Source organism: Camelus bactrianus, chromosome 24 (assembly GCF_048773025.1).
Source record: "Camelus bactrianus isolate YW-2024 breed Bactrian camel chromosome 24, ASM4877302v1, whole genome shotgun sequence".
NCBI lineage: Eukaryota > Metazoa > Chordata > Mammalia > Artiodactyla > Camelidae > Camelus > Camelus bactrianus.
The window spans coordinates 15,901,679-15,925,963 of record NC_133562.1 but is presented as its reverse complement, the minus strand read 5'-3'; the positions used below and the strand labels follow the sequence as shown (position 1 = coordinate 15,925,963).

The following is a 24,285-nucleotide window of genomic DNA, read 5'->3' as shown; positions in this document are numbered from 1 at the left end:
CTGCTCAGCTTTTAAAGTAATTTTCAGTTATTTTAGGGGTCTGAGAAGAGCTAATAATGTGTAACAGAAGTAGTGAGACCCTCTTTGACATAAGCTGGGATTACTTTAAAGCTAGAAAAAAACAAATTTTAAAAGTTTTGTTGTAACAGAATTTGGAGTTGTGCGTTTAGAGAAAGCAAGCTCAAACTCCACGTGCCTGAAATGTGACCGCAGCTTCGCCACCGAGTTCATTGTTTTCCCAGCTCCACCACATATACCATAATAATAACCTAGAATTCAGCTGAGACTGTGAATTTTTTGCACACATATGCACTGAGATTCGGGGAGATGGTGCTTATTTGTCAATTTTAATGATTGGAAATTATGTTAACCATTTACCAGTTGAAAGGAAAATGATATGAATTATCTGCAGAATAAAGGGAAGCACCTTTCAGTTTTATCTGACTGAGCCCTCGTATCTTCCAGCAGGTTTCGGTAGGTCAGGGAGCCTCAGAGCAAGGGTTCTGAAGAGAGAGGTGAGTGACCCTGTGTTTTCCCTGCACGAGCCAGCACATGTAATTGGATTTTACAGCTCAGTATTGATCAGGCTTTTCTGACAGCAGCTTCTCTAAAAAGCCTGTTCTCTACAGTAAAATGGAGCTTATGTACTTCTTAAGGTCCCTTGAGAATTTTGTGTTTGTGTCTGCTCGCCGAAGGGATGGAATGAAGAGCAGACTTCATTAGTATTTTGGGACCTTTCTTCCAGAGCCTGCTGGTACACCGCTCAGGGGCTTTCCAGGTGCTGTGAGTTTATTCTGGTTGGCGTGGGCTGTTTTTCTTAACAACCTCCTTTGAACTTTGACATGTCCTCTGGGACTCTATCTGAACAGAGCAGTTAAATTATCCTGGCCTTGCCAGCCCTCTGCTATTCAGGAAGGAGCTCTCTTGGCAGGGAGTTCAGAATGTTCTACCTTTCGAGGAAGTCGGGATGGAAATTGAATTAGCCACTGTCTGTACTCCTCTGCCCTGGGTCCAGGTATGGATGTACCTTTCAGACACAGGCACCAGGCTGCCCTCTTAGCCTCGCTAGAGATCTTGGATCTAACTGCCTGAGTCATTCTAAGAGGGTAGGAAGGCCAGAGTTGCCTTGTTTCTTTTCTCTTTCATATTAAAAAATGTAGATGCCAAGAATGATTACAATTACAATGCTAATATCTCCTCTTGCGATTTTAAGGTGCACAGTCATTTAAAATGACGTTTGGCTTGGCTAATACACAAAGGCTTTTTCTGAAACCTTTTCTCCCATCCATGTAGTTGCTGGAACATTTGGAAGTGGATGTGTTTGTGCATTCACACAGTGCCCTTCTGCCTCCTGAGTTGCTCCTGGGTTCACTCACTCAAATCCAGAATTAACAACAGATTACAAAATTAAGTGTGCGATGACTAACATTCTGACCAGTATCTCAGTGGTCACACAGAGAAACAAATTATTTCTGATAACTTAAACCCATTAGGGAATATAATCCTTTTGGAGACTGACTATCTAAAGGTAGCCTGGACCCTACTTGACATTTAGGAATTTTTCTGGTTCCTATTTTGGGCATTATACATGTATCTCTATTGTCCTTTGAAGCAATATTGTAGGGATAATTATGTTAACACTGTTCCTGAAAACATATTTATAAACACACATGTGTCTACAATTGTGAGGAACGCCATACAGTGTGTGTTTGCTGTCATCTTTCCAAACAGACATCTTCTTGTGTGTTTATAAGGTACTTGCCTCTTTCCCATCCTCATCTTCCACTACTCTGTCCAGTTACAGTCTGTTCCCATGATTTCTTCTGTTTCCCTGGAAAACATTCATTTGCTTTTAAAGCGACTTAAAAACAAAGGTGAGAAATTGGGAGGACGGCATTAACCTCCATGAGTGATGTCATCAACCCCAGTTCCCTTCACATACAAGAAAATATTTTGTCTACATTCATAAAAACAGTCATGTTTAACATTTCAATCCCTTGATTTTTGACAAAGCAAAGCAAAAATGTGATAAGAGATTACTGAGGAAAGGCAGGCAAGTGCACTCTCTCTCCAAACACTGCTTCTTAAAAATCTGTATTTCTTGAATTTATATTTTTACCCCCAAGCTTTATTGATTGAAAGGATAATAAGGCTAGTATTTCCTCGTACATACTTCGTATTTCATGAGTCTTTGTTTCCTTCATAGTTTTGGATAATTGTAATTAAATGTGGATATTTATTGAGCTGTAATGGACATATAACACTAAGTTAATGGTTATCAATTTGATACGTTTATATATTGCAGTGTGATAACCACCATAGCATTAGCTAACACCTCTATCATGCCAAATAATTATTATTTCTTTTTGGGGGGTGGGGTTGGAAACATTTAAGTCTTAGTCTCTCTTAGCATCTTTGAAGTTTAAAATACAGTATTGTTGTCTATAATCCTATGCTGTACAGTAGAGCATATTCACTACTCGTTTCAAGTTTGTACCCTTAACATTTCCCCAAATTCCACCACCCTCAGCCCCTTGTAACCACCATGCTGCAATATATTTTTATGAATTTGACTTTTTAGATTTTTACGTATAAGTGATATCATACAATATTTGTCTTACTCTGTCTGACTTACTTAGTATAATGGTCTCAGAGTCCATCAATGTTGATGCAAATGGCAGGATTTCCTTCTTTCTCATGGCTGAATAATACTCTATTGTATATTATTGTATTGTACATTATAGTGTGTGTATGCATGTATACGTGTATATACATACACACGTACACACGCCCCACTATTTGTTTATCCATCCATCGACACTTAGGTTGTTGACATATCTGGCCAGGGGGAATAATGCTGCAGTAAATATGGGAGTGGTTCTCTCTTCAATATCCTGTTTTTATTTTCTCTGGCTATATACCCAGAAGTGGGACTGCTGGGTGATATGACAGTTGTGATTTTTTTGAACTATCCTGTTCTCCATAGTGACTGACCCAGTTTACATTACCAGTGTTTTATGTTTTTGACCTATTTTGCATACTTTTGCTTCACATATCCCTTATCTACTTATTGTAGACATGGCTGCTTTTACTACTGTCGTCTTTAACCTTCCTACCAGCTCTGTAACTGTGTGATCCACTACCTTTAGTATATGTTTGCCTTTGCCAGTGAGTTTTTTTTTTTTCCTATCATAATTTTCTTACTTCTAATTGTGGCCTTTTCTTTGATGCTTAGGGAAGTCCCTTTTAACATTGTATTGTAAGGTTGATTTAGTGGTGATAAAGAGTTTTACAAACAAAAGTTAAGAGTTTATCTCTGAATTATGAATAATAACTTTGTCAAGTAACATTCTTGTTGGTAGGTTTTTTCTTTCAGAACTTTGAATATATCATGCCACTCACTTTTGGTCTGCAAGTTTCTGCTGAAAAGTCAGGTAATGATCTTACGGGAGTTCCCTGTATAAACAGTCTCTTTGTAACTTTAATTTTTGCTGTTTTAATTATAATGGGTCTTGGTGTGGACCTCTTTCAGTTCACCTTGTTTGGGACTCTGCTTCTTGGACTGGATGTCTGTTTCTTTCCCCAGATTAGATAGATTTCACCTATTTTTTCCAATACATTCTCTGCCCATTTCTCTCTCTTCTTTCTGGAATGCCTATAATGTGAATGTGGTTGATATTGTCTAGCAGTCCCTTAAACTAGTCTCTTTAAAAATTTTCCTTTTTTCTGTTCAGCTTGGGTGATTTCTGCTACTGTCTTCCAGATCACTGATCCATTCTTCTGTGTCATCCAGACTTCTGTTGACTCTCTCTAGTGTTTAATTTTCATTTCAGTTAATTATATTCTTCAGCTCTCATTGGCTCTTTCCTTTTCTGCTTGTTGATGTTCTGTGTTTGTTCATCCTTCTCACAAGATCAGTGAGCATGTTTATAATCATTACTTTGAATTTTGTATCGGGGAGAACGCTCATCTCCATTTCATTTACCTCTTCTACTGGAGTTTTGTCTTATTCCTTCATTTGGAACATATTTCTCTGCCTCTTCATTTTACCTAACTTCTGTGTTTATTTCTGTGTCTTATGTAGGCCTGCCTGTCTCCCGATCTTGGAGGAGTAGCCTTATATATGGGGCCCAGGAGCATGCCCCACTCTTGTCACCAGAGCTAGATGCTCCTCTGGGTGCGTCCCCTGCACCCTTCTGTTGTGGTCAGGCTGATTACTGTTGGAGTCCTTGCCGCCTCCTGCCTTTCAAGAGGCTCTCCAAGATCAGAAAGTGGGTCTGACCCAGTCATTGCCTCTGTGCTGGAACTCCAAGGTGAACTTTTCTGCGTGCCTTTTAGTAGTGGAGTCTATTTCCAATAGCCTTTCAGCTCTCCTGAGTGTCAGCTTTATTTGTTTAAAGCCCAGCTTCCTGGGGGTTCATCTTCCCAGTGCAAGTATCTCCTTGCTTCTCAGGGATGAACTTTCCATGTGTGGGTCTGTTCCCCTCCTGTCTCGCTGTGGGTCCTTCGTATCTTCAGTTGTGGGAAGTCTTTTCTGCTATTGTTGAAGTCATTCTCACAGACAGTTGCTCTGTAAGTAGGTGTGATTTTGGTGTGCACGCAAGAGGAAGTGAACTCAGTGTCTTCTTACTCCGCTAGCTTGAGTCCCTCTGTCACATTTAGAGTTGTCATTGATATGCAAGGACTTACTCATAGCGTCGTATCGTTTTCTGGTTGTTTCATATTTCTGTAGTTTTTGTTTCTGTCTATGAAAGCTTTACCTGTTTACTCCCCCTTTTATATTTTTATATCATTATTTACCACTATCTTTTGTATTAAGTTAGAGTAGCTATATTTTTAATATCACTATATTTACTTTTGTGTTACCAGTATGTTGTATATTTTCACCTCTTCTTATCATTGATTTGCATCCTTTCAGTTTTAAGACCTGACTTCAGCATTTCTGGCACGGTATGTCTAGTGATAATACACTCCCTCAGATTTTTTCCTGAGGAAATCTTTATTATTCCTTCATGTCTCAACGGTAACTTTGCCAGAGTACTTTCTGCTCACAGTTATTTTCTTGAACACTTTGCATATGTCGTTCCATTCTCTCCTGGCCTGAGAAATCTGACAGCCTAGAACGGGGTTCCTCTGTAGGTTATGATCTTTATCCCCTTGCTTGCTTTTGGGATTCTCTCCTTATCTTTGATTTCTGCCAACTTTATTATACTGTGTCTTAGGGAAGTTCTTGCATTGAGATAAAGAGGGTGATTGGTTTGCTTCATGAACTTGGATGTTCAAGAACAAATGTCTAATTTACTGTTCAAAAATGGGGACGAAAAGGAGCAACATCTTAAGCTGCCATGATGCTGGAACCACTCTTGGACATTCTTTTTAAACATGCAGAATAGCCACACTTGCTGACCTTAGTTTCAATTTGATGATTCAATAGACTTGGTTCAATTATAGTTACTGTAATAGTCTTATTCCTTCTCAACCTCTGATTATTAGACTCTAAATGCAAAATACATACTTCAGAGGTAGCAGTATCTACTCCATCCCATGTTCACCCTCACTTCCAAGGCAAAAAGTGTAAAAATTACCAAGGATATATACCATTTATCCATCTCCTGAAAATATTGATAAAGCCTTTTTGTGCAAGACAACAAAGTAAAACAGACTGCTCTCTGAAAATTTTGAAAACAAATTTCAGACTAAACCATCTCATTTGACTTTTCTATGCATATATAACTTAAAAACTTATATTTATGTGTATATATATAGGCTCCTACAAGAACACTTTATTCTATGAGTTCTATATTATTTATTTAGAGTGAACTTTGAGGGATTTAAAACACATAAATTGAAATGATAGCATATTTTTCAGGTTACTGAGACTGATGAGGATATTGGAAATTTTATTTTAAAAATTCTCATTTTGTCCTTTAAAACAGTGAGACAGATTCACTATTATACTTTAAGGAATTTTTACTAAAGTGTTATTCTCTAACATAATCACCAAGCTGAGAGTCAATATTGGATTTTTATAACATTATTGTAATATTACAGTATTATAATTATTAACTATCATTGGATTGGTAATTATTAGTGAAGTAATAACTCCTCCAGAATTGGGGTTACTAATTCACGTAAACCCTGCCTCATGAGCCATCGGTATTTCTGCTATGGTTGTTGTTACCCTAAGTTTTTTAATCATTGTGGTATATAAACACTATGTGGGTGTTTGTCCAATATCCAAGAATTTAAAATAATTCATATTCCTATTGAGCATATAGAAAAACCAACTCTTATTTGTTCACCTTGTCTTGGGTAACTATCTAAAAAAATAATTTAGCAGGGAGGGTATAACTCAAGTGGTAGAGAGTGTGCTTAGCATGCATGCAGACCTGGATTCAATACCCAGTACCTCCTCTAAGAATAAATAAGCAAGCCTAATTACTTTCCCCTACCAAAAAGAAGAGTATAATTTAGAATATCTGCCATTTGAGATCAGAAGGAAAATTACATTGAATAGGATATATGAATAGGATGTTATTTTATGTCACCTTGACTGGCCAAACACTATTCTGGGTGTATCCGGGAGGGTGTTTCTGAATGAAATTAACATTTCAGTTGGTGGGCTAGGCAAAGGAGATTGGATAAGGCCCACCCCCATTAGAGAAGGCAATCAAATGAAGACCTGAATAGAACCAAAAAGGCTAAGAAAGGGCAAACGCCTTTTGTCTAAGTGCTTGAGCAGGGGCTTTGGTCTTTTCCTGCTTCTGGACTCGAACTGAAGTATCAGCAGTTCTTGGGTCATGAGCCTGCCAGGTTTGGGACCAGTTTTCCTGGTTCTTAGGTCTTAGGACTCAGGTTAGACCTACACCATCACCCCTCCTGGGTCTCTAGCTTGCCCACTGCAGATCTTGGGACTTCCCAGCCTCCATAATCAAGCCAGTTCCTTATTGTGTAATGTTACACACACACAGACACACACACACACACACACACACATACACCCTCTGTTGGTTCTGTTACTCTGGAGAACCTTGATTAATATAGTAAGTCATCAGTTTAAATAAATCTTTAGACTTTAACATAAGTAATCCCTGAATCCTTTATTATCACTGAGGAGTTAAGGCAAAGGTAGGGTCCCAGTTAAGAAAAAGATCTTATTGGACCATTTAACCCTCATAGTCAAATTTCACTCCCCCTGCTCCAACAATCTGAGAAATAGACAAAAGTAGGATTATTATTCAGCAGTGTTGAGAATCTCAGAGAAGGTAGGTGATTTGCCCAAATTCACAAGGCTAGTTTTCTGCATTAGGACTTGAGCCCAGGTTTTTCACATGCCAGTTTTATAATCTTATCATTATATGCTACACCTTTTTTGTGTGTCTAACAAATGAGATTTTATCATTTGGAGAAGAAACCTGTGTCCAAGTCCAAATCTATTAGTAGGTTTTTACTATTTGAGTTATCAATACCTTAACACAGGTAGTTTCCATCCAGTTTATTCCTTTCAAGGATCTTTAAATATTTCTTGAAATAGATTGACTAGATACACATAAATGGATAATTTTATAACTGACATTTAAAATGTGGCCTATGGTTTTTTTGTTCACTTAAAAATGGAACAAAATTAAAGTGTATAAAAGGGTAAAGGAATAAAACAGATAACTAGTCTTTCCTGAGGGCGTTCTGGGCATTTTCATCTTATGCTCCTTGTTTGCTAGACTTCCTACTAATGCTTGGAAATTCCTAGAAAATTAAGACATTAGCGGTGGCCAGGAAAATCAGAACCCAATGGTTCAAGCAACTATGATATCTGACCCAATGAGCTCTCTGAAAAATAGTAAATGGATGTTTCATTTTCTTCTGGTTTTAGAGACTGCTTCCTGTTACTAAAAAAAAAATGCATATATGTAAATACATAACCCCCTAAATAATACAGTAATTCATAATGCCCTCATATAGTATGTTTGAATCAGCTGAAGTTAAAAAGTAACTCTTTTGTCTCCCTACTGCAATATTTTTATCTTTTCCCACAAGCAAAATATAGGCAGAAGACAGAAACACGCGATGAGTCTTTCCCCTTACAAATTTCCAAGACTCTGCTGGAATGCCGAGTCATACTTTTAGGTCATCCACAGTTCATCAAAATGATTAACCAGGTCTCTACCAAATACTGAGTTGGAGCTCAAGTACAAAGACCACACACTAAATAAACTCAGGCAGTTTACAAAGCTGAGTACCATCAGGAATTAGCAAATGTAAGGAAAGATTAGGAAAGCCAAGGAGGAAAAGTTGATGGTGTAGAAAACTGTGCTCTCATCTCATTGAGATGAGAACAAAAATCCTGAGATATTTAACTGTGGTTGTTCTCTTTGGTCTTTTTTTTTTTTTTTTTCTTTTTTAGCAAGGTAACATTTAGATGAGAAAAATTAAATAAAACAAATGGACTAAGACAATAGAAAAAAGGTGAAGATACAGGAAAATCTGGTAAAAGGGAAATTTAATAGATGAACTTTTAAAGGCAGTTCCAAGAGATTTATATTTTGAAGTATATAAAGACTTGGCTACTAAACTTGTCCCATGATAATCATGTATAATTTTTTAATGTATGGGATATCGACAATTACAGTTTAAACAATCAGAATTGCCTTCAAGTCAGCAGGGGAATATGTTATAATGGATCTCCAGTTCAACCTGTAATTGCTGTCAGCATCTGATCCCTAGTTTTGCTAGAAAGAAGACTTCTTTGGGGGGAAGAAGAGGGGTGATCTGTAAACTCCTCTTTCTCCTTTGCGTGATGCTTTACACAACTACTTGGCCTTGACAGTGATATATATATCTTGCTTTTTGTATTTTCTTAAATATCTGTAGAGTGTCTCAGTAACTTGTTACATGTTTTATAGATAAACACCCTGCTTTTTGGTAGCCTAATGTTGATAACCAGTGTTTATTAAGTAGAATAAATTTGAAGTCAAGAGGAGTTAAAGACTTGAAAGCATGATCATATTAGGTTAGACCCAAATGGGTTAAAAATTTGTTTAGTTTGATACAGACTTCAGGAGAGACAAATGGTTCCCTCTGAACTGTAGCATCAGATCTTCTCTCTTAATCAAAGGATGAGTTCCCTGAAGATGGCGTGATCCCAGTCCTTGTATTAACATTTTAAAAGTCTTGTTCTGTTATAATCTGTTTTTTTTTTTTTTTTTGGTCAGGACACGTCCTTAAGTGGATACATAAATAAAATATAGTTCTACATTGATAGAAAAGACCCATACAAAACAATCTTGAGGAATTTAAAGGAAATTTTTATACTATATATGAGCCCACATGCATGTCTGTGTGTGTGTGTAACAATAAGTCAAATTTGGCTTTAAGACAAAGGCTTTGGAGCATGAAAGATTTACTACCTAAAAATGAAAGGAACATTTTCATCAGAAAGTCATTGTCTAGAAACTACTGTCCCAATAATATAATTTTTATTTAAAATCAATACATAAACAATTAGCAAAATTACAAGAAGAAATGGACACATCTGCAATCATAGCCATAGACTTAACAGACTTCTCTCAGAAACTGATGGAAAGAAAAAAAAAGTCCTTTGGATTTGAAAAAGTAATTAAAATTTAATCTGGCTGTATTTAGATCCTGCCCCAGCTATCTGCTAACAACATTCTCTCAGACATACTGACCACCTAATGAATGGTGACAACCAAAGAATCATTAATATGCTGATAGCATTTTGTTCAGAAATATTTATACTTAATGAAGATGAAAACACTACACATTAAGGTTGTGTGATGGGTTGAAAGCGGTATTTTGACACACATTAGAAAAAAATAGAAAACTAATGTGCTAGTCATTTAACTCAAAAAGTTAGAAACAGATGAGAGAGAATGGGGCATGCAGAAGAAAATAAATGGAGACATTAAGTAGAAAACAAAAAAGCAACAGAAGATCAACAAAATCAGAAGCAGAATCTTTGAAAGAACGTTACAAATATCTGGCAAGATGAAGAGAAAGGAAGCAGAAAATCTATTTTATAATTAAAAATTGTTTTAGCCTTCCTTAACTTTATGCAAGTATACTTGAAAATTTAGAAATACAAGACACTGTTTTACAAAAATATAATTGACCAATATGGACTCAAAAAGGAATAGATATTCCAAATTAAATATATTGAATCAGTATTATAAAAATGTTTTCATTAAAGAAATCAGACCCAGATGGTTTTACAAATGAGGTTTACCAAAACTTCAGGGACTAGATAATCTTCATTTTAGACCAACAGATCTAAAAGAGAGGAAAAGAAAAAGAAATGGAAAGCACCCCAGCACGTTTTGTGATGCTACTGTAATCCTGTCGTCAAGAATAGCACTAGAAAAGCAAATTACCTTGCAATCACTTGTGAATATAAATTTAACTCATTAGCATGTTGAATCTGGTTATGTATATCTGCTGGAGCCCAGGCCCTGTGCTGGATGCTTTATATACATAAGCTAAATTAGCCAAGATGTTGAAGAATAATGGTTAATTTTTTTTGCACTGTTTGGCAGAAAAGTATGAAAATATTATCAGAATACCTGTATTAAACACCTGATCGAAATATAAGAAGAACATGCAACTATAAACTAAGTGGCTCATATATTAACCAAACTAGGAAAAAAAAAATCACTTCACTGACTGATGGTGAATTAATCAAATAGTGTTGGGCTGAAGCACTAAAGAAATGTGTCCAGAGAAAATAAACTTGTTTGCCTACTAGCAGTATAGCAAAAACAGTGCTTAAGGGGTAGAAGCAATTGAGATATTGGCAATATCAATAGATAATTAAAAAACAAAGCAACTGATTTCAAGTGGTTCCCCTTGTCCCTGAATAAGTTAAGGTGTTTCTGATACTGCTTTGTTGCTTATTCGAGGAATCGATGAATTTGAATTGACGGAATTAGCATCGATGAATGGTATGAGTGCAACAACTTCTGCTCAGTGTGTTTTCAAAGTTAAAAAACTAATTCAGTAAAACCTGAGGTGGCACCTTCTAAGATGTATGAAGCAAAAAGAGGCTTATTTGGATAAAATTACAGAATTGCTTTTATGTAAGGCATATGGTTATTCCTTGAACTATTTACCAGTAGATACATTGTGGAAAACATTTCAGTCTAGCAAGTGTTACTGAAACAGTGGTATCAAGTTTAAACTTCATTTGTCCTCATTTATTTAATTATCATCAGTTCTGTGAAATTTTGTCAGAATCTAAATATTCTAACTTCTACCACACAGCAGTTTGATGGCTTAGTGGTAAAACTTTTATTGCTGAACAAGAAAAACTGCCCTCAAGATTTATTATCAAACACTGAATGGCTTTGGAGATTAGCATTTGCTGCAGAATTAACGTTTGATGGATTCACTCTAAATACAAGGCAAAACAGTGCTTATATATGAAGCTTATGTAGTGGTAAAGCCATTTTGCTAATAACCAACATTGTCTGAATCACAATTAATGGTTAGCTGCTCTATAAACTTCCCATACTGTCAAAGTTAAAACAAGAAATTAAAATTGCATTCCCAATCACATTTCCAGTGAATGTATTTATGAGCACATACTACAGGCTCAGTGTTTTTATGGACCTTGATGCAAGTGAAAAGCAGTATTTCAAAATCCTCTAAGTGTTCAGTTGAAGAGCTTCCAGCTTAATCTTCATTTGAAAGTCATTTATCTGCATGCATTGACATATAAAATCAAGTATCAAGAGAAGAATCTAATAGAATGCTATCAATGATTTCCACATGATGGATATGCTCAATTAAAATCATTCTTGTGGGCTGATATCAGTATTTGGAAAATACCTGTCTAGAAGACATTTTCATAGGTGAAATAGAGAAAAATCTCTGTACAGATCCAAATTAGCCAGAGGACACACAATTAATTTTGATGACAGGGAACTAGATTTGAACCCAAATTAAGCAAAATGTTACCTCCTCTAAGAAAAAAAAATTTCATTCTCTTTAGTAGACCTGTATTACAAAATATATTTTATTCACTGATACAATTGTAAGTGTGATAATTTTCTTAATTTATCTTTTTCATAGTTCATTATTAGTATATAGAGACACAATAGGTTTTTGTATATTCATTTTGTATCCTACAACTTCACTGAATTTTTTAGTTCTAACAGTTTTGGTGAAATCTTTGGGGTTTTCTATTCATAATATGGCATCTGCAACTGGTGAAAGTTTTATTTCTTCCTTTCCAATTTGAGTGCCTTTTATTTCTCTTTCTTGCCTAATTTATCTGGTTAGGACTTTCAGTACTATGTTGAGTAAAAGTGAGAGTGGGCGATCTTAGAGAAAAAGCTCTCAGCTTTTCACCTTTGATGTTAGCTTGGGCTTACATATGGCCTTTAATATGTTGAGATACATTCCCTCTGTACTCACCCTTTTGTGACTTTTTATCATACATGGATGTTGAATTTTGTTAAATGCTTTTTCTTCATCTATTAATATGACTGTATGATTTTTATCCTTTGTTTTTGTTATATCACATTGATTGATTTGCGGGATTTGAACCATCCTTGCATCCCTAGAATAACTCACGCTTGATCATGACGTGTTCTCCTCCCACTATATTGCTGAATTCAGTTTGCTAATATTTTGTTAAGGATTTTTTCATCTATGTTCATCAGGTATATTGGCCTGTAATTTTCTTTTCTTGTGGTGTCTTTGTCTGGTTTTGGTATCTAAGCATACCACTACAGAAAATCATCAAATCACAAATAAGAGCAGTGAAAGACTTATACATGGAGAACTACAAAACATTGATTAAGGAAATTAAGGAAGATTAAAGAAATGGAAAGATATCCCATGCTCTTGGACTGGAAGAATCAATATCATTAAAATGGTCACACTGCCCAAGGCAATCTACAGATTTAATGCAATCCCTATCAAATTATCCAGGACATTTTTTTTTTTTTTACAGAACCGGAACAAATGATCCTAAGATTTATATGGAATTATGAAAGACCCAGAATTTCCAAAGCAATATTGAAGAAAAAGAATGAAGCTGGAGGAATTACCCTCCCAGACTTTAGACAATACTACAGAGCTACAGTAATCAAAACAGCATGGTATTGGCATAAAGACAGACATATGGATCAATGGAACAGAATAGACAGCCCAGAAATAAATCTGCAGACCTATTGTCAATTAATTTTCAACAAAGGAGGCAAGAATATTTGGAGAAAAGACAGTCTTTTTAGCAAGTGGTGCTGGGAAAACTGGATAGCAGTATGTAAATCAATGGAAGTTAGAACACTCCCTCACCCCATACACAAAAATAAACTCAAAATAGCTTAAAGAGTTAAATATAAGAAAAGACAGACATGATAAATCTCCTAGAATAAAACATATGCAAAACATTTTCTGACACAAATCTTAGCAACATTCTCCTAGGGTAGTCTCCTCAGCAATGGAAATAAGAGCAAAAATAAACAGATGGGACCTAATTAAACTTATAAACTTTTGCACAGCAAAGGAAGCCATAAGCAAAAAGACAAACTACAGAATGGGAGAAAACATTTGCTAATGATGCGACTGACAAAGGCTCAATTTCAAGAATATATAAACAGCTCATACAACTTAATAAGAAAAAACAAATGACCCAATCCGAAAAATGGGCAGAGGACCAAAACAAGCAATTGTCCAGTGAAGACATACAAATGGCCAATAGGCATATGAAAAAATGTTCAATATCACTAATTATCAGAGAAATGCAAAGCAAAACTACAATGATTTATCATCTCACACAAGACAGAATGGCCATCATTCACAAGTTCACCAACCATAAATGCTGGAGAGGGTGTGGAGAAAAGGGAACCCTCCTACACTGTGGGTGGGAACATAGTTTGGTGCAGCCACTGTGGAACACAGTATGGAGATGCCTCAAAAGACTGAAAATAGACTTACCACATGATCCAGCAATCCCACTCCTGGTCATATATCCAGAGGGAACCTTAATTCAAAAAGATACATGCACTCCAGTGTTCATAGCAGCACTATTTACAACAGCCAAGACATGGAAACACCTAATTGTCCATCGAAAGATGACTGGATAAAGATGTGGTATATTTATACAATGGAATACTTCTCAGCCATAAAAAAGAATGAAACGATGCCATTTGCAGCAACATGGATGGACCTTAGAATTCTCAAAGTGAAGTAACCCAGAAAGAGAAAGAAAAATACTATGATATCACTTATATGTGGATTCTAAAAAAAAAAAAGAAAAATTACGAAACAGAAACAGACTCAGACATAGAAAACAAACTTATGGTTACTGGGTGGGTAAGGGGGTGGGAAGGGATAAATTGGGAGTTCAAGATTTGCAGATACTAACTTACATAAAATAGATAAACAACAAGGTCCTACTATATAGCACAGGGAACTATATTCAATATATTGTAGTAACTTACAGTGAAGAAGAATATGAAAACGAATATATGTATGTTCATGTGTGACTGAAGCATTATGCTGTACAGAAATTGACACAACATTGTAAACTGACTATGCCTCAATAAAAAATATATAATATATATATACAAAGATATATATATATATATATATATACAAAGATATATATATATATATATATATACACACAAAAAAATTTTCCTATCTGGCCCATCATGTTTAAAGGCCTGAATCTGAAAATGTCACTCACTTATTTAAAATCATTAAATGAATTGCCAGTTACCCAAATGTTTCAGAGCGCCACAACTTGGGAGTGGAGGGTGTAGGTGAAGGAGAAAAGGAGGAGAAGGTTGCATGCAGCTAGAACAGATTTTACGTCCAACACAAGACTCACTGAAACATTTCCTGGTAACACAAACCATATTTAGGAAATGGGCAATAACTTTTTCTCTTTTTCAGCAACCGTTCGTGTGGAAAGTACTTTGATAAGCAATTCTACTTAGATTATTTTTTTCACCACTTTAGATGGTGACTTTTATAGCAATAGTTAATGTTCCCATATATTAGAGGTAACTTTACTTGAATGAGTTGCATTAAATCTACTGTGTTCTGTGTCTAACTGCTTTTCTTTTAACCAGTGGTATTAATAACATCACTCACTCTCCATTTCTCGACTGTTGGCTGTAAAAATTATCTGGCATTTCTCATTCATTTATTACAAAAGTATTTATCGAGCCTTATTTTGTGCCATGCACCACCAGAGCTACCTAAAACAATGTGGTAAATAAGACACAAAGGTTTCCTGCCTTCATAGGTCTTGCATTCTTCCTCAGTATATATAATAAAATTGTTGTCAAAGTTTTTTTTTTTTTTAATTTTTCTTTGCTCCACACTCTGTTCAGGGGTCTCTCTTGTCTATGGATAATTGACAGCAAAATAAAACCACAAAGGTAATTCTAATTAAAACTGGAACCAAAAATGTACCATACATAGGGGGAAAGTCTTCAATTATATGTAATTTGAAAATAAGAATTATGGGTCTATAGTTTCACTTAATTAGAATTTACTTATAATTTAAGTGGCCCCAAGTCTTAAAAAAAATATAGGGCTGGTTTTAGTGGCTCTGAACTTATCCAACATCATTGCATGTTAGCATGAAATATTTTTTATCTCTTATTCAGCTATTCAAAGTGAATAGACTCATAGACACAAAACAAACCGACTACCAAAAGGGAAAGGGGAGCTGCAGAGGGATAAATTAGGAGTTTGGGATTGGCATATACACACTACTGTGTGTAAAACAGATAAACAAGGACCTACTGTAGAGCACAGGGAACTATATTCAATATCTTGTAATAACCTATCATGGAAAATATGAAAAAATAGTATGTATAACTGAGTCGCTTTGTTGTACACCTGCAACACAACATTGTCGATCAACTATACTTCAGTTAAGTACAATTTTTTTTTAGAAGATCTGCATCATTTTGGTTAAAATGTAGTACAGTTGACCCTTGAACAACATGGATTTGAACTGTGTGGCCCCCTCTCCCACACAGACGTTTTTCAGTAGCAAATGCTATAGTACTACACTATTTGCAGTTGATTGAATCTGCACATGCCGAGGAATCAAAGTTGCAGTGGGCAGACTCTAAGTTACTCGGAAATTTTCAACCGTGGCAGAGGGCTGGCACCCCTAACTCCCACATGTTCAAGGGTCAGCTGTACTTATACAAAACTGGCCTAGTCACGTTTCCTGAATATTTGCATTAGCACTTGATGTTCAAATCATCTTCTCTCGAAGCACCTAAGGTGTCATTATCCTTGCTCATTTTCCTGTTAACTGGACCTGCTCTTCCAGAAACATACTTTTCAGTGGCCTTGTCTGTGATTCGATCAGGTCTCCAAGAACACCTTCCTTCACTTCTTTAGATTCAGCATCTTCAGAATGTGAAATGTTTACTATATAACGGACATGCTAATTACATTATATTGTTTGGGTTAAGCCAGACCAATCAAGCCTGACATTGACTCAGGCAGAAACGAACACTGGTGACCAACAGGGAAGGGCTCTTTGAGGAGTCATTATGTACAGAATTTATTCATTTGTCAATATTTAATTTTTTTGCTTCACACTCCGACCTCATAACTCTGAAGATTTGAATAATAAATGCTCAGCAAAAAGTTCCTTGTACTTTTGCTTTATATTCTCAGTCCTGACCCTGGAGATCCAAAAGAAACCAAGGTAATGAAGCCAGCTTTCATCCAGAACTGAAAGTCACAGAGCTGTGAAGGGCTTCTAAATTACTGAGCTACCCAGAGTTTGCCGGCGTTAATAATGATGGGAAAGAAACCAAATGCCATGTCCCAGTTTGGAAGTGTATACCTTTGAGCCGGGGGTGGAGAGTTATCCATATTAGAATAAAATCACCACCTTTCTCACCTCCTAAAAAGAACTGGAGCCTAGCGCCACCCTTTTTCAATTCCAGCTCAGGATGCCAGTCGACAACTTGGCTTGGCAGCAGAACCATCACAAAATGTCACACCTTCTAATGAAATAATGACAACCAGCCAACTAGACACTACATAACAGGAAAATCTTCTCTCTTCTTTCATAAAGGTTTATACTAGCATCAGAAATTAACGCAACATTGTTAGCTAACTATATACTTCAACAAAAATTTAAGTGCACTAAATCCTAAAAACAAAAAAATGTTAAGTGAAAGAAGCTAGTCACAAAAGACCATATATGATTCCATCTATATGAAATTCCAGAATAGACAAAGCTGTAGAGACAGAAAATAGATCAGTGGTTGCTTTGGGCTGGAAGGAGGAGGAAAAGGGAACAGTAGCTAAAGCCTGGGGGGTCTCTTTCAACATAATGAAAATGGTATAAAATTGACTGAATATGCTTAAAGCCACTGAATTAAACACTTGAAATGGGTGAATTGCTGTATATGAATTATATCTCAGTAAAGCTGTTTTTTAAGGGAAAAAAAGATTTATACTAGGATTCTCGAATGTAAGAAGATGTAAAGGGAGTTCCTCCAGAGACCAAAACCCTTACGTCACGATGGTTTCTTAATCCACTCAGATTTTCCAAGTAATTGCTGCTAATGATTTCCTTGTTCAGTATTCCTCCTTACAAGTGTGACCTCCCCATCCCTCTCCCTTTCAGTTTATGTCTGTGTCATGATTTTATAAACAGCGGAACAAATGGCAGCTAACTCCTGCTAGGAAAATCAGAGCTTTGAAAGGCTGTGGCAGAAGTGGAGATAAGTTTCTCTCAGATGTCAGAGTTCTTGTGTGCAGCTCTTGTCTCTGTCCTAATTAAATTCCAAGTGAAGCTATGTCCCTCTTATGGGACATCTGCCTCCTAGCTGACGGAAGTCCTCTGCTCCCTTTGGGAGAGAGGGTGGAAGGGGTTGGGTCCTGACCTGTCTCCGTGATGCCTCAAGGAGAACTTGAAGGACAAAAAAAAATCCCTTGTTTAGTTCATGAAATGAATACTATTATCTGAAAAATTAGGTTTAGAAAAAAATCTGTTCTAATACTTTCAAGTTAAAGAATCACTGTAGGTTTTGAGCTTGCCTTTAGTTATATACTTAGTAATATTTTTTTCAAGGATTTTAAGTTTACCACTGCAAAGTTAATGATTATGGCAATTGCTTAATGAAAGGTAAGAACTATAAAAAATGAATGCTTAAGTATATAATAAAACCTTATTAATAATCTAAGAATATGAAACATCTTAAATACTTGAAGATTTTTAAGTCACCTTATAAATATTCATCAAAAATTTACAAAATGTCATCAAAGAGCAGACCTATATGAGTGAGTTAAATATGTATAAGGAAAAAGCATTGACACGTTTTGTGCAAATAAATACGAAAGTAACTTTAACAATACCTAAAGCAGTATAGCGAGTCTATTTTCTTTGTGCTATTGTTTGTACTAATTATATACTGATAACATTTCTAAAGCAAATATTAGTCTAATATATTCACATTTTTAAATACTAATGAGCCTGTTGGAAAAAAAGCATTGGCCTGAAATGAAAAAAAAAAAATCTTGCAACTCAAGTCCTTACTGTACCACTTGAAAGTTATTAACCTGTAAACATGACATTGAAGTCCCCCAGTCCTCAGTTTCCTTTGTTCTAAACGGAGGGGTTTGTAATCTAGGGTCCTTAGCCTGAACTGGTGGGGTCCAAATTATTTAATGAATGTAGCAAATAAAGAATGTTTGTGATCCCCATCAATTTCCACTACTATCGAGATGCTTCTACGGGTGGAAGGTAGACCTAACATTGAACTTTCCAGAAAGCACATGTTAAGATAAGGTCCTCACTGTCTTTCTTCAGTAAGAGGTGACTGCCCAAGGCTGGACAGGGAATCGAAGAAAACCCATCATGTCCTTCTTCCATCTTTGAGAGCAGATTGTTTGATTAAAGGTATCAGCAGCGCCTCAAGAAAGACTAGGTGAATTAAGTCAACAGTCATTTCTTTAGTGCTCATGTTCAAGATACTAGAAGAAAAATTGTGTCTAATTTGTGATGGTATTTCTAGGACCCACCGATCTCAGCATGAAGAGGCAGTTGGCGACCAGCTCAGGATCCTCCAGCAGTTCAAGCTCCAGACCCCAGCTGAGTCCAACTGAAATCAACGCTGTGAGACAGCTTGTTGCAGGATACCGAGAATCAGCTGCATTTCTATTGCGTTCCGCAGATGAACTGGAAAACCTTATTTTACAACAGAACTGAGTCTAATGATGATCCTCTTGACCGAGGTCTAAATTTGCAGTTTCCACTAATGACATTTTGATTTCCCAGCAGAGATGCGTCTGGTCTTACTGCACAGTCTTAAGAGAAATACTTCCATTAATGCCACATTGTCCTTGATCCTTAAAGTGATAATGTTAAGGTGCTTCAAAGGAACTCTGACCTCTGAAGTACTTGAGATAATGTGTCCAGCCTACTGCTTTTTGTTTCAGTGTGCCAGCATAAATATCTGGGGAAAAAAAAAAAAGAAAAAAAAAAGGCTGTCTATCTCTAATTCAAGGATAAAACAGAAGAAGCGTGTGGTATAAAAGATAGTTCAAGATCCAGCTGAAGTATTAGTGGAATTTGCTACTGACTTACTGGACTGAAAGTTACAGTATCTGGCAAAAAAAAAAAAAAAAAAAAAAAAGCCAAAATTTCTTGTTGCTACTGGATATAACAATGAAAAGGATCTTGTATTTTAAAAAAATATATATATGTAATTTTTATAAAAAGAAAACTTGTTTTTCATTCAAAATTGTCATTTTTACTTTGGTAACTTTTTCATAGGTCCTAAAAGAAAACTGTTTTGAGGAACTACTGTAAGTACCTTTTCCACATCCCTTGGCCTTCTCCTCTTTCCAAATTCTTTCTACAAAAATAACACTTGATGCTGGGGAAAAAAAGAAAAAAAAACAAAAAACAAAAAACAAAAAACAAACCTTGCCTACGTTCTTTTAAATCGTCACATCAGCAACTACTTCCGAGAGAAGCCTGCATTTCTACACTCATGCTGGTCTCAAGCATCCCACTCAACACTGCAGCTTTACCGTAGTGATTTTCACCACAGAATTTTTTTAATATTAAAAAAGACATATCAGTGGAAAAAAAAATCACATCTTGGTTTCTTACAGCTGCTCTCCCCGGATGGCCACTGCTATCTTACAGGCACCCCTCTAGCAGCAATTGGATGTAGATGACTGAATGTTCAGAGGTTGCAAGTGACAATCTGAAAATTTGCACTCTCGTGTGTAGTTTTCTGTCTTTCAGAAATAGTTTCCAAAAAGACCATTACCTCTCCTGTTATGATTTGTATGATTTACAGTTGTAGGTAAAAATGATGTAAAGAACTCTCAGTGGATGCAGCTGCAACTTACAATGAACTGTCCCCTCCTGTTCCCTACACTTTGCCCTTCTTCTTTCTTATTTTATAGTGTTGGATACAAATGAATGGTATTTTCTTTGTGCACTGAGGCTAGCCTATTTTTAAATTATTTAGGGAGGAGCACATCCGTTTACGCTTTCTTGTACAATTTTTCTCTGTTGTTTAGCTTTGGTTGGATTACAGATTCTTTGTGCATTCCTGAATTTGCCTTATTTCCTGTAAAATTTATGTCATTCAGTTTTTGATAAGTTTAAGGCATCAGTGATATTTCTTAACTACTTGTTCCCTATAGTTTTTCAAGTAATGACTGTGATTGTGACCAAGTAATGTGCACTTTTTCTTGTAACTGTGGACATTGCTATGCTTTTTTCTTCTAGTGTTTCTAGAATTACTGTTCCTTACAGTTACGTAAACAAAAAACAAAAACAAACAAAAAAAAGAACCTTTGTGATACTGTTGGTGAATATAATGTGAAAATCTTATTGAAATACGAGTATTTTGGAAACACATAGATGCACAAACATCTTTAAAGGTGTGGATTTAGAGTTTGCTTATTTAAATGAAAATTCAAAAATTGAGGGCTGGTATAATTTTCTCTGTTTTGTTGGGTTTAATAAACAGATTTCTGTGTTAAAACAACAGTTGTGAAAATATACAAGCTTTCTGAGTGATATGAAATGTTATTTTGTACTTGCATTGAGCCCAAAATTGACAGTTCAAATCTATCTCAAGAACATCCCAAGGTCCCCCAGAATCTCCACACTCAGCCCAATAAGTGACTTACTCCAAGGAGTAAAGCAGATTAGCCAACCAACCATCGATGTTTCATATGATGGTTTAAATCTGATTTAAGAATGTATTATCTTTTATTCCTCATTTTAACCTGGCTCTCTTAGTCACTCCTGATTTAACATCTTGGGAGAAACATACCTGTTTTAGTGCCTGTTCTATGGCTTTGAGTTTTGTTGTACTAGTATTTGAGGCTTTGGCATGGTTGCTTTTTTCACAAAGCAACACCCAGGTTTGAGTTCGGCATATACATTAAAAATCCTTAAGAGTGATAACAAAGCAACTAGTTTAGAGACGTTAAGTTCCAGCAAGGTGCCCTAGTTTTAATTTCATTTTCATCTTCAGTTGTAACTCCCACACCCAGCCACCAAGGACTAAATTCCCCAATGTTCTGCTTTCTGCACATTTATCTAAAAGAATGAGGGTACCAGGACTTCCATCATTTCCCTGGGAGAGCTCAGAGGCCAAAACGAAGTATTATTTTGTTTTTCTTTTCCTTTGTAACTTGTACCTAAAAGCAGCCTAGTCCTTTCTCAGCCTCTGTCCCAAGAGACTACAGATCACATCCCCTGTATAAAGCGTGTTGGGGAAACTGGATGGAGGTTCACGTTCTCATTCAAAGGAGGTGATAGAAAACTATCACGAACTCGGAGATCAGATAGAAGTTTCTGTCACTGCTGACAGTTAGCAGCAGTTTCTTGTCACATACCACTTCATCACACTTCATAAGAAAATATTCCTTTACGTCACCACAGAGAATGCAGACCCAAGCAGGTGCTGAATTTTCTTCAGTTGTGTCAAGGAACAACCCTTGGTAAAAAGAGCATTCTGATAACCATAGTGAGCACTTACTGATTGTGTACCTGTGGAAAGGCGTCTTATTTCCTTTACATCCCACAATACACTGGGAGATCGGAATTGTCACTGTCCATTTAACAAAGAGACCCAAGAAGAGGAAGGAGCTTGCCAGGAGCACAGAGATAGTGAGAGCGGAAACCACGATTTGATGCAGGCACACCTGATGCAGGAGCCCCGCCTATCGGTCACTGGCATCTGTGGCCTCCCAGGAACTAAATCCTTACATTCAGCACTGACTTGGAACCAGGCCTGTTTATACTAAAGTTTAGCAGCTTTACTTGTGCAGATAAATAATAGTTATTAAAAATCCCCTCGACATCAAGTAAAGCATTTGACCAAACACTGGGAGTTTTATCCACTTAGAGAGGTTTCATTTCCTTCAAGTTGTGTTCTCTACAAATATAAAGAGCAACAATAAAACCCACCAATAACGAAAATCAAACACGTAAAGCATGAAGGAAAGGCAGCGGCTCTTTTTAACAATGATGAGTGCCAACAGTGAATCCGGGAAGGAGAAACAAACGGGGTTATCCAGCTGAACCCATCAAGGTAAGTTCTTTCACCTGAGATTTTAGTCTTAGGCACTGTGCAGATACTATCTGGTTATTTTAATAAATCCTGGTACCACTAACAAATAACATTCAAAGATTAATCTTTTTGTGGCCAAAATATTTCCTAATTTCACATGGCCCAGATTTCAAACTGTAATTCACTGAGGAAAAAAAATTCAATTCAGGAAAAGAAACTCAGGAAATACAGGAAGAGAAAGAAGGAAAAAATAATTCCAGCATCCACAGAGAATCCACGTTTTATAGTGTATCTTTCTGAGTTTATCTAAATAGGTATATAAAATTTTCTGTTTGATTTTACTGTATATGGGATCTCCTCATCAGCTTTTCTACCCTAACAATATACCATGAATACTTTCTGCATCATGAGGTATTCTTTTTAATTATTATTCCTGATGACTGTAAGTATTACAGTGTATGAATGTGCCTGTATTTGTTTTGTGTTGCCGCTGTAACAAATTACCACCAACACCACACGTTTCTGACAGTCTGGTAAGCTGGAAGTCTCACTGGGCTGAAATCTCGGTGTCAGGAGGACTGTGCTGCTCTCTGGTGGCTCTTGGGGAGAATCCACCTCCTGGCCTGCTCTAGCTGAGAGGCTGTCTGCGTTCCTGGGCTACAGGCCCCTTCCCTCCATCCTCCAAGCCAGGTGCTCAGCATCTCCAGGCCTCTCTGTAACTCTGCCCTCCTCTTCTGCTCCCTCTTCCATTTTAAGGACCCTTGTGAGTACACTGGGCCCGTATGGATAAAACAGGATAATCTCTTATTTTAAAGTCAGGTGACTAGCAACCTTAATTCCATCTACAAACTTAGTTCCGTAGTTTGACAGGTTCTGATGATTGCAACGTGGACATCTCTCTTGAGGGCGTCATTCTGTCTACTATAGTAACTTAATTTCTTTTCTTTTCTCTTAAATACCTCTCCGTACCCAGTTGTATTCATCCATTCACCTGTAGTTAAGATCCTCAGCAGCAAAAACATTTTATAAACAACTGTCATCTGCTATCTCTGTACTTTTGCTTCTGTATAAAGGCTATAGTCTTTTGGAAATTATTTTAAAGGCATTTTTCTCGAATGTCTCACGTTCAAATTAAATGTAATAAACCCAAACATATGGTAAACATGCAGCTAAACCTTTCAAGGGAAATGAAACAAAAATACCTCCGGATTCTTTTCCTTACTTTGATTTCTTAGAAAGTGATTCTGCCCAAGAAATTCCCAGAGATATGTTTAAGGCCATCTCATTAGGCTAGAATTGGTGTATGAGGATCCAAAGCTTAATTAAATTCTGTAAGCAATCCAGCTACATTCATAAAACTTCTAGTGGTAATTACCAGTGGCACTATATTTACTCTGAACAAATACAAGATATATTTAACATTAGATGTTATTACATGACATGTCTTTTAGAAGGAAGGGTTTGGCAATAATGTGTTGAACTTAGGATAATTGAATGAGTTTAAAAATTAAACCCCTTTACAATATTCTCACAAAGAAATAAAGGTATTTTAATTTACATATTAAAAATTTTTATTTCCCCTCATTTACTATGCTTTTTTCCCTTCCTTTCAGTGGCTATTCACTGAGAGATCAGAGATAATTCAAGACCATATTTAACGCTGTGAGAGGAAAAAAATAAAAGCATAGCCCACAGAGAGCAAATACTATTACTAAAAATGTGGAGA

General features: G+C 36.3%; 1 protein-coding gene across 3 annotated transcripts in view; it reads left to right on the top strand.

Annotated features, from left to right (window-relative positions):
* NOL4 (nucleolar protein 4) overlaps positions 1 to 20,618 on the top strand; it is a 241,090-nt gene extending 220,472 nt beyond the window's left edge. For all 3 annotated transcript variants that reach the window (XM_074352219.1, XM_010946869.3, XM_074352220.1), the window contains one exon: positions 19,029 to 20,618. In XM_074352219.1, coding sequence (XP_074208320.1) covers positions 19,029 to 19,222 — 194 coding nt within the window. In that variant the 3' untranslated portion in view covers positions 19,223 to 20,618. The remainder of the gene's footprint in view (positions 1 to 19,028) is intronic.
* The last annotated feature ends 3,667 nt before the right edge of the window (positions 20,619 to 24,285 follow it).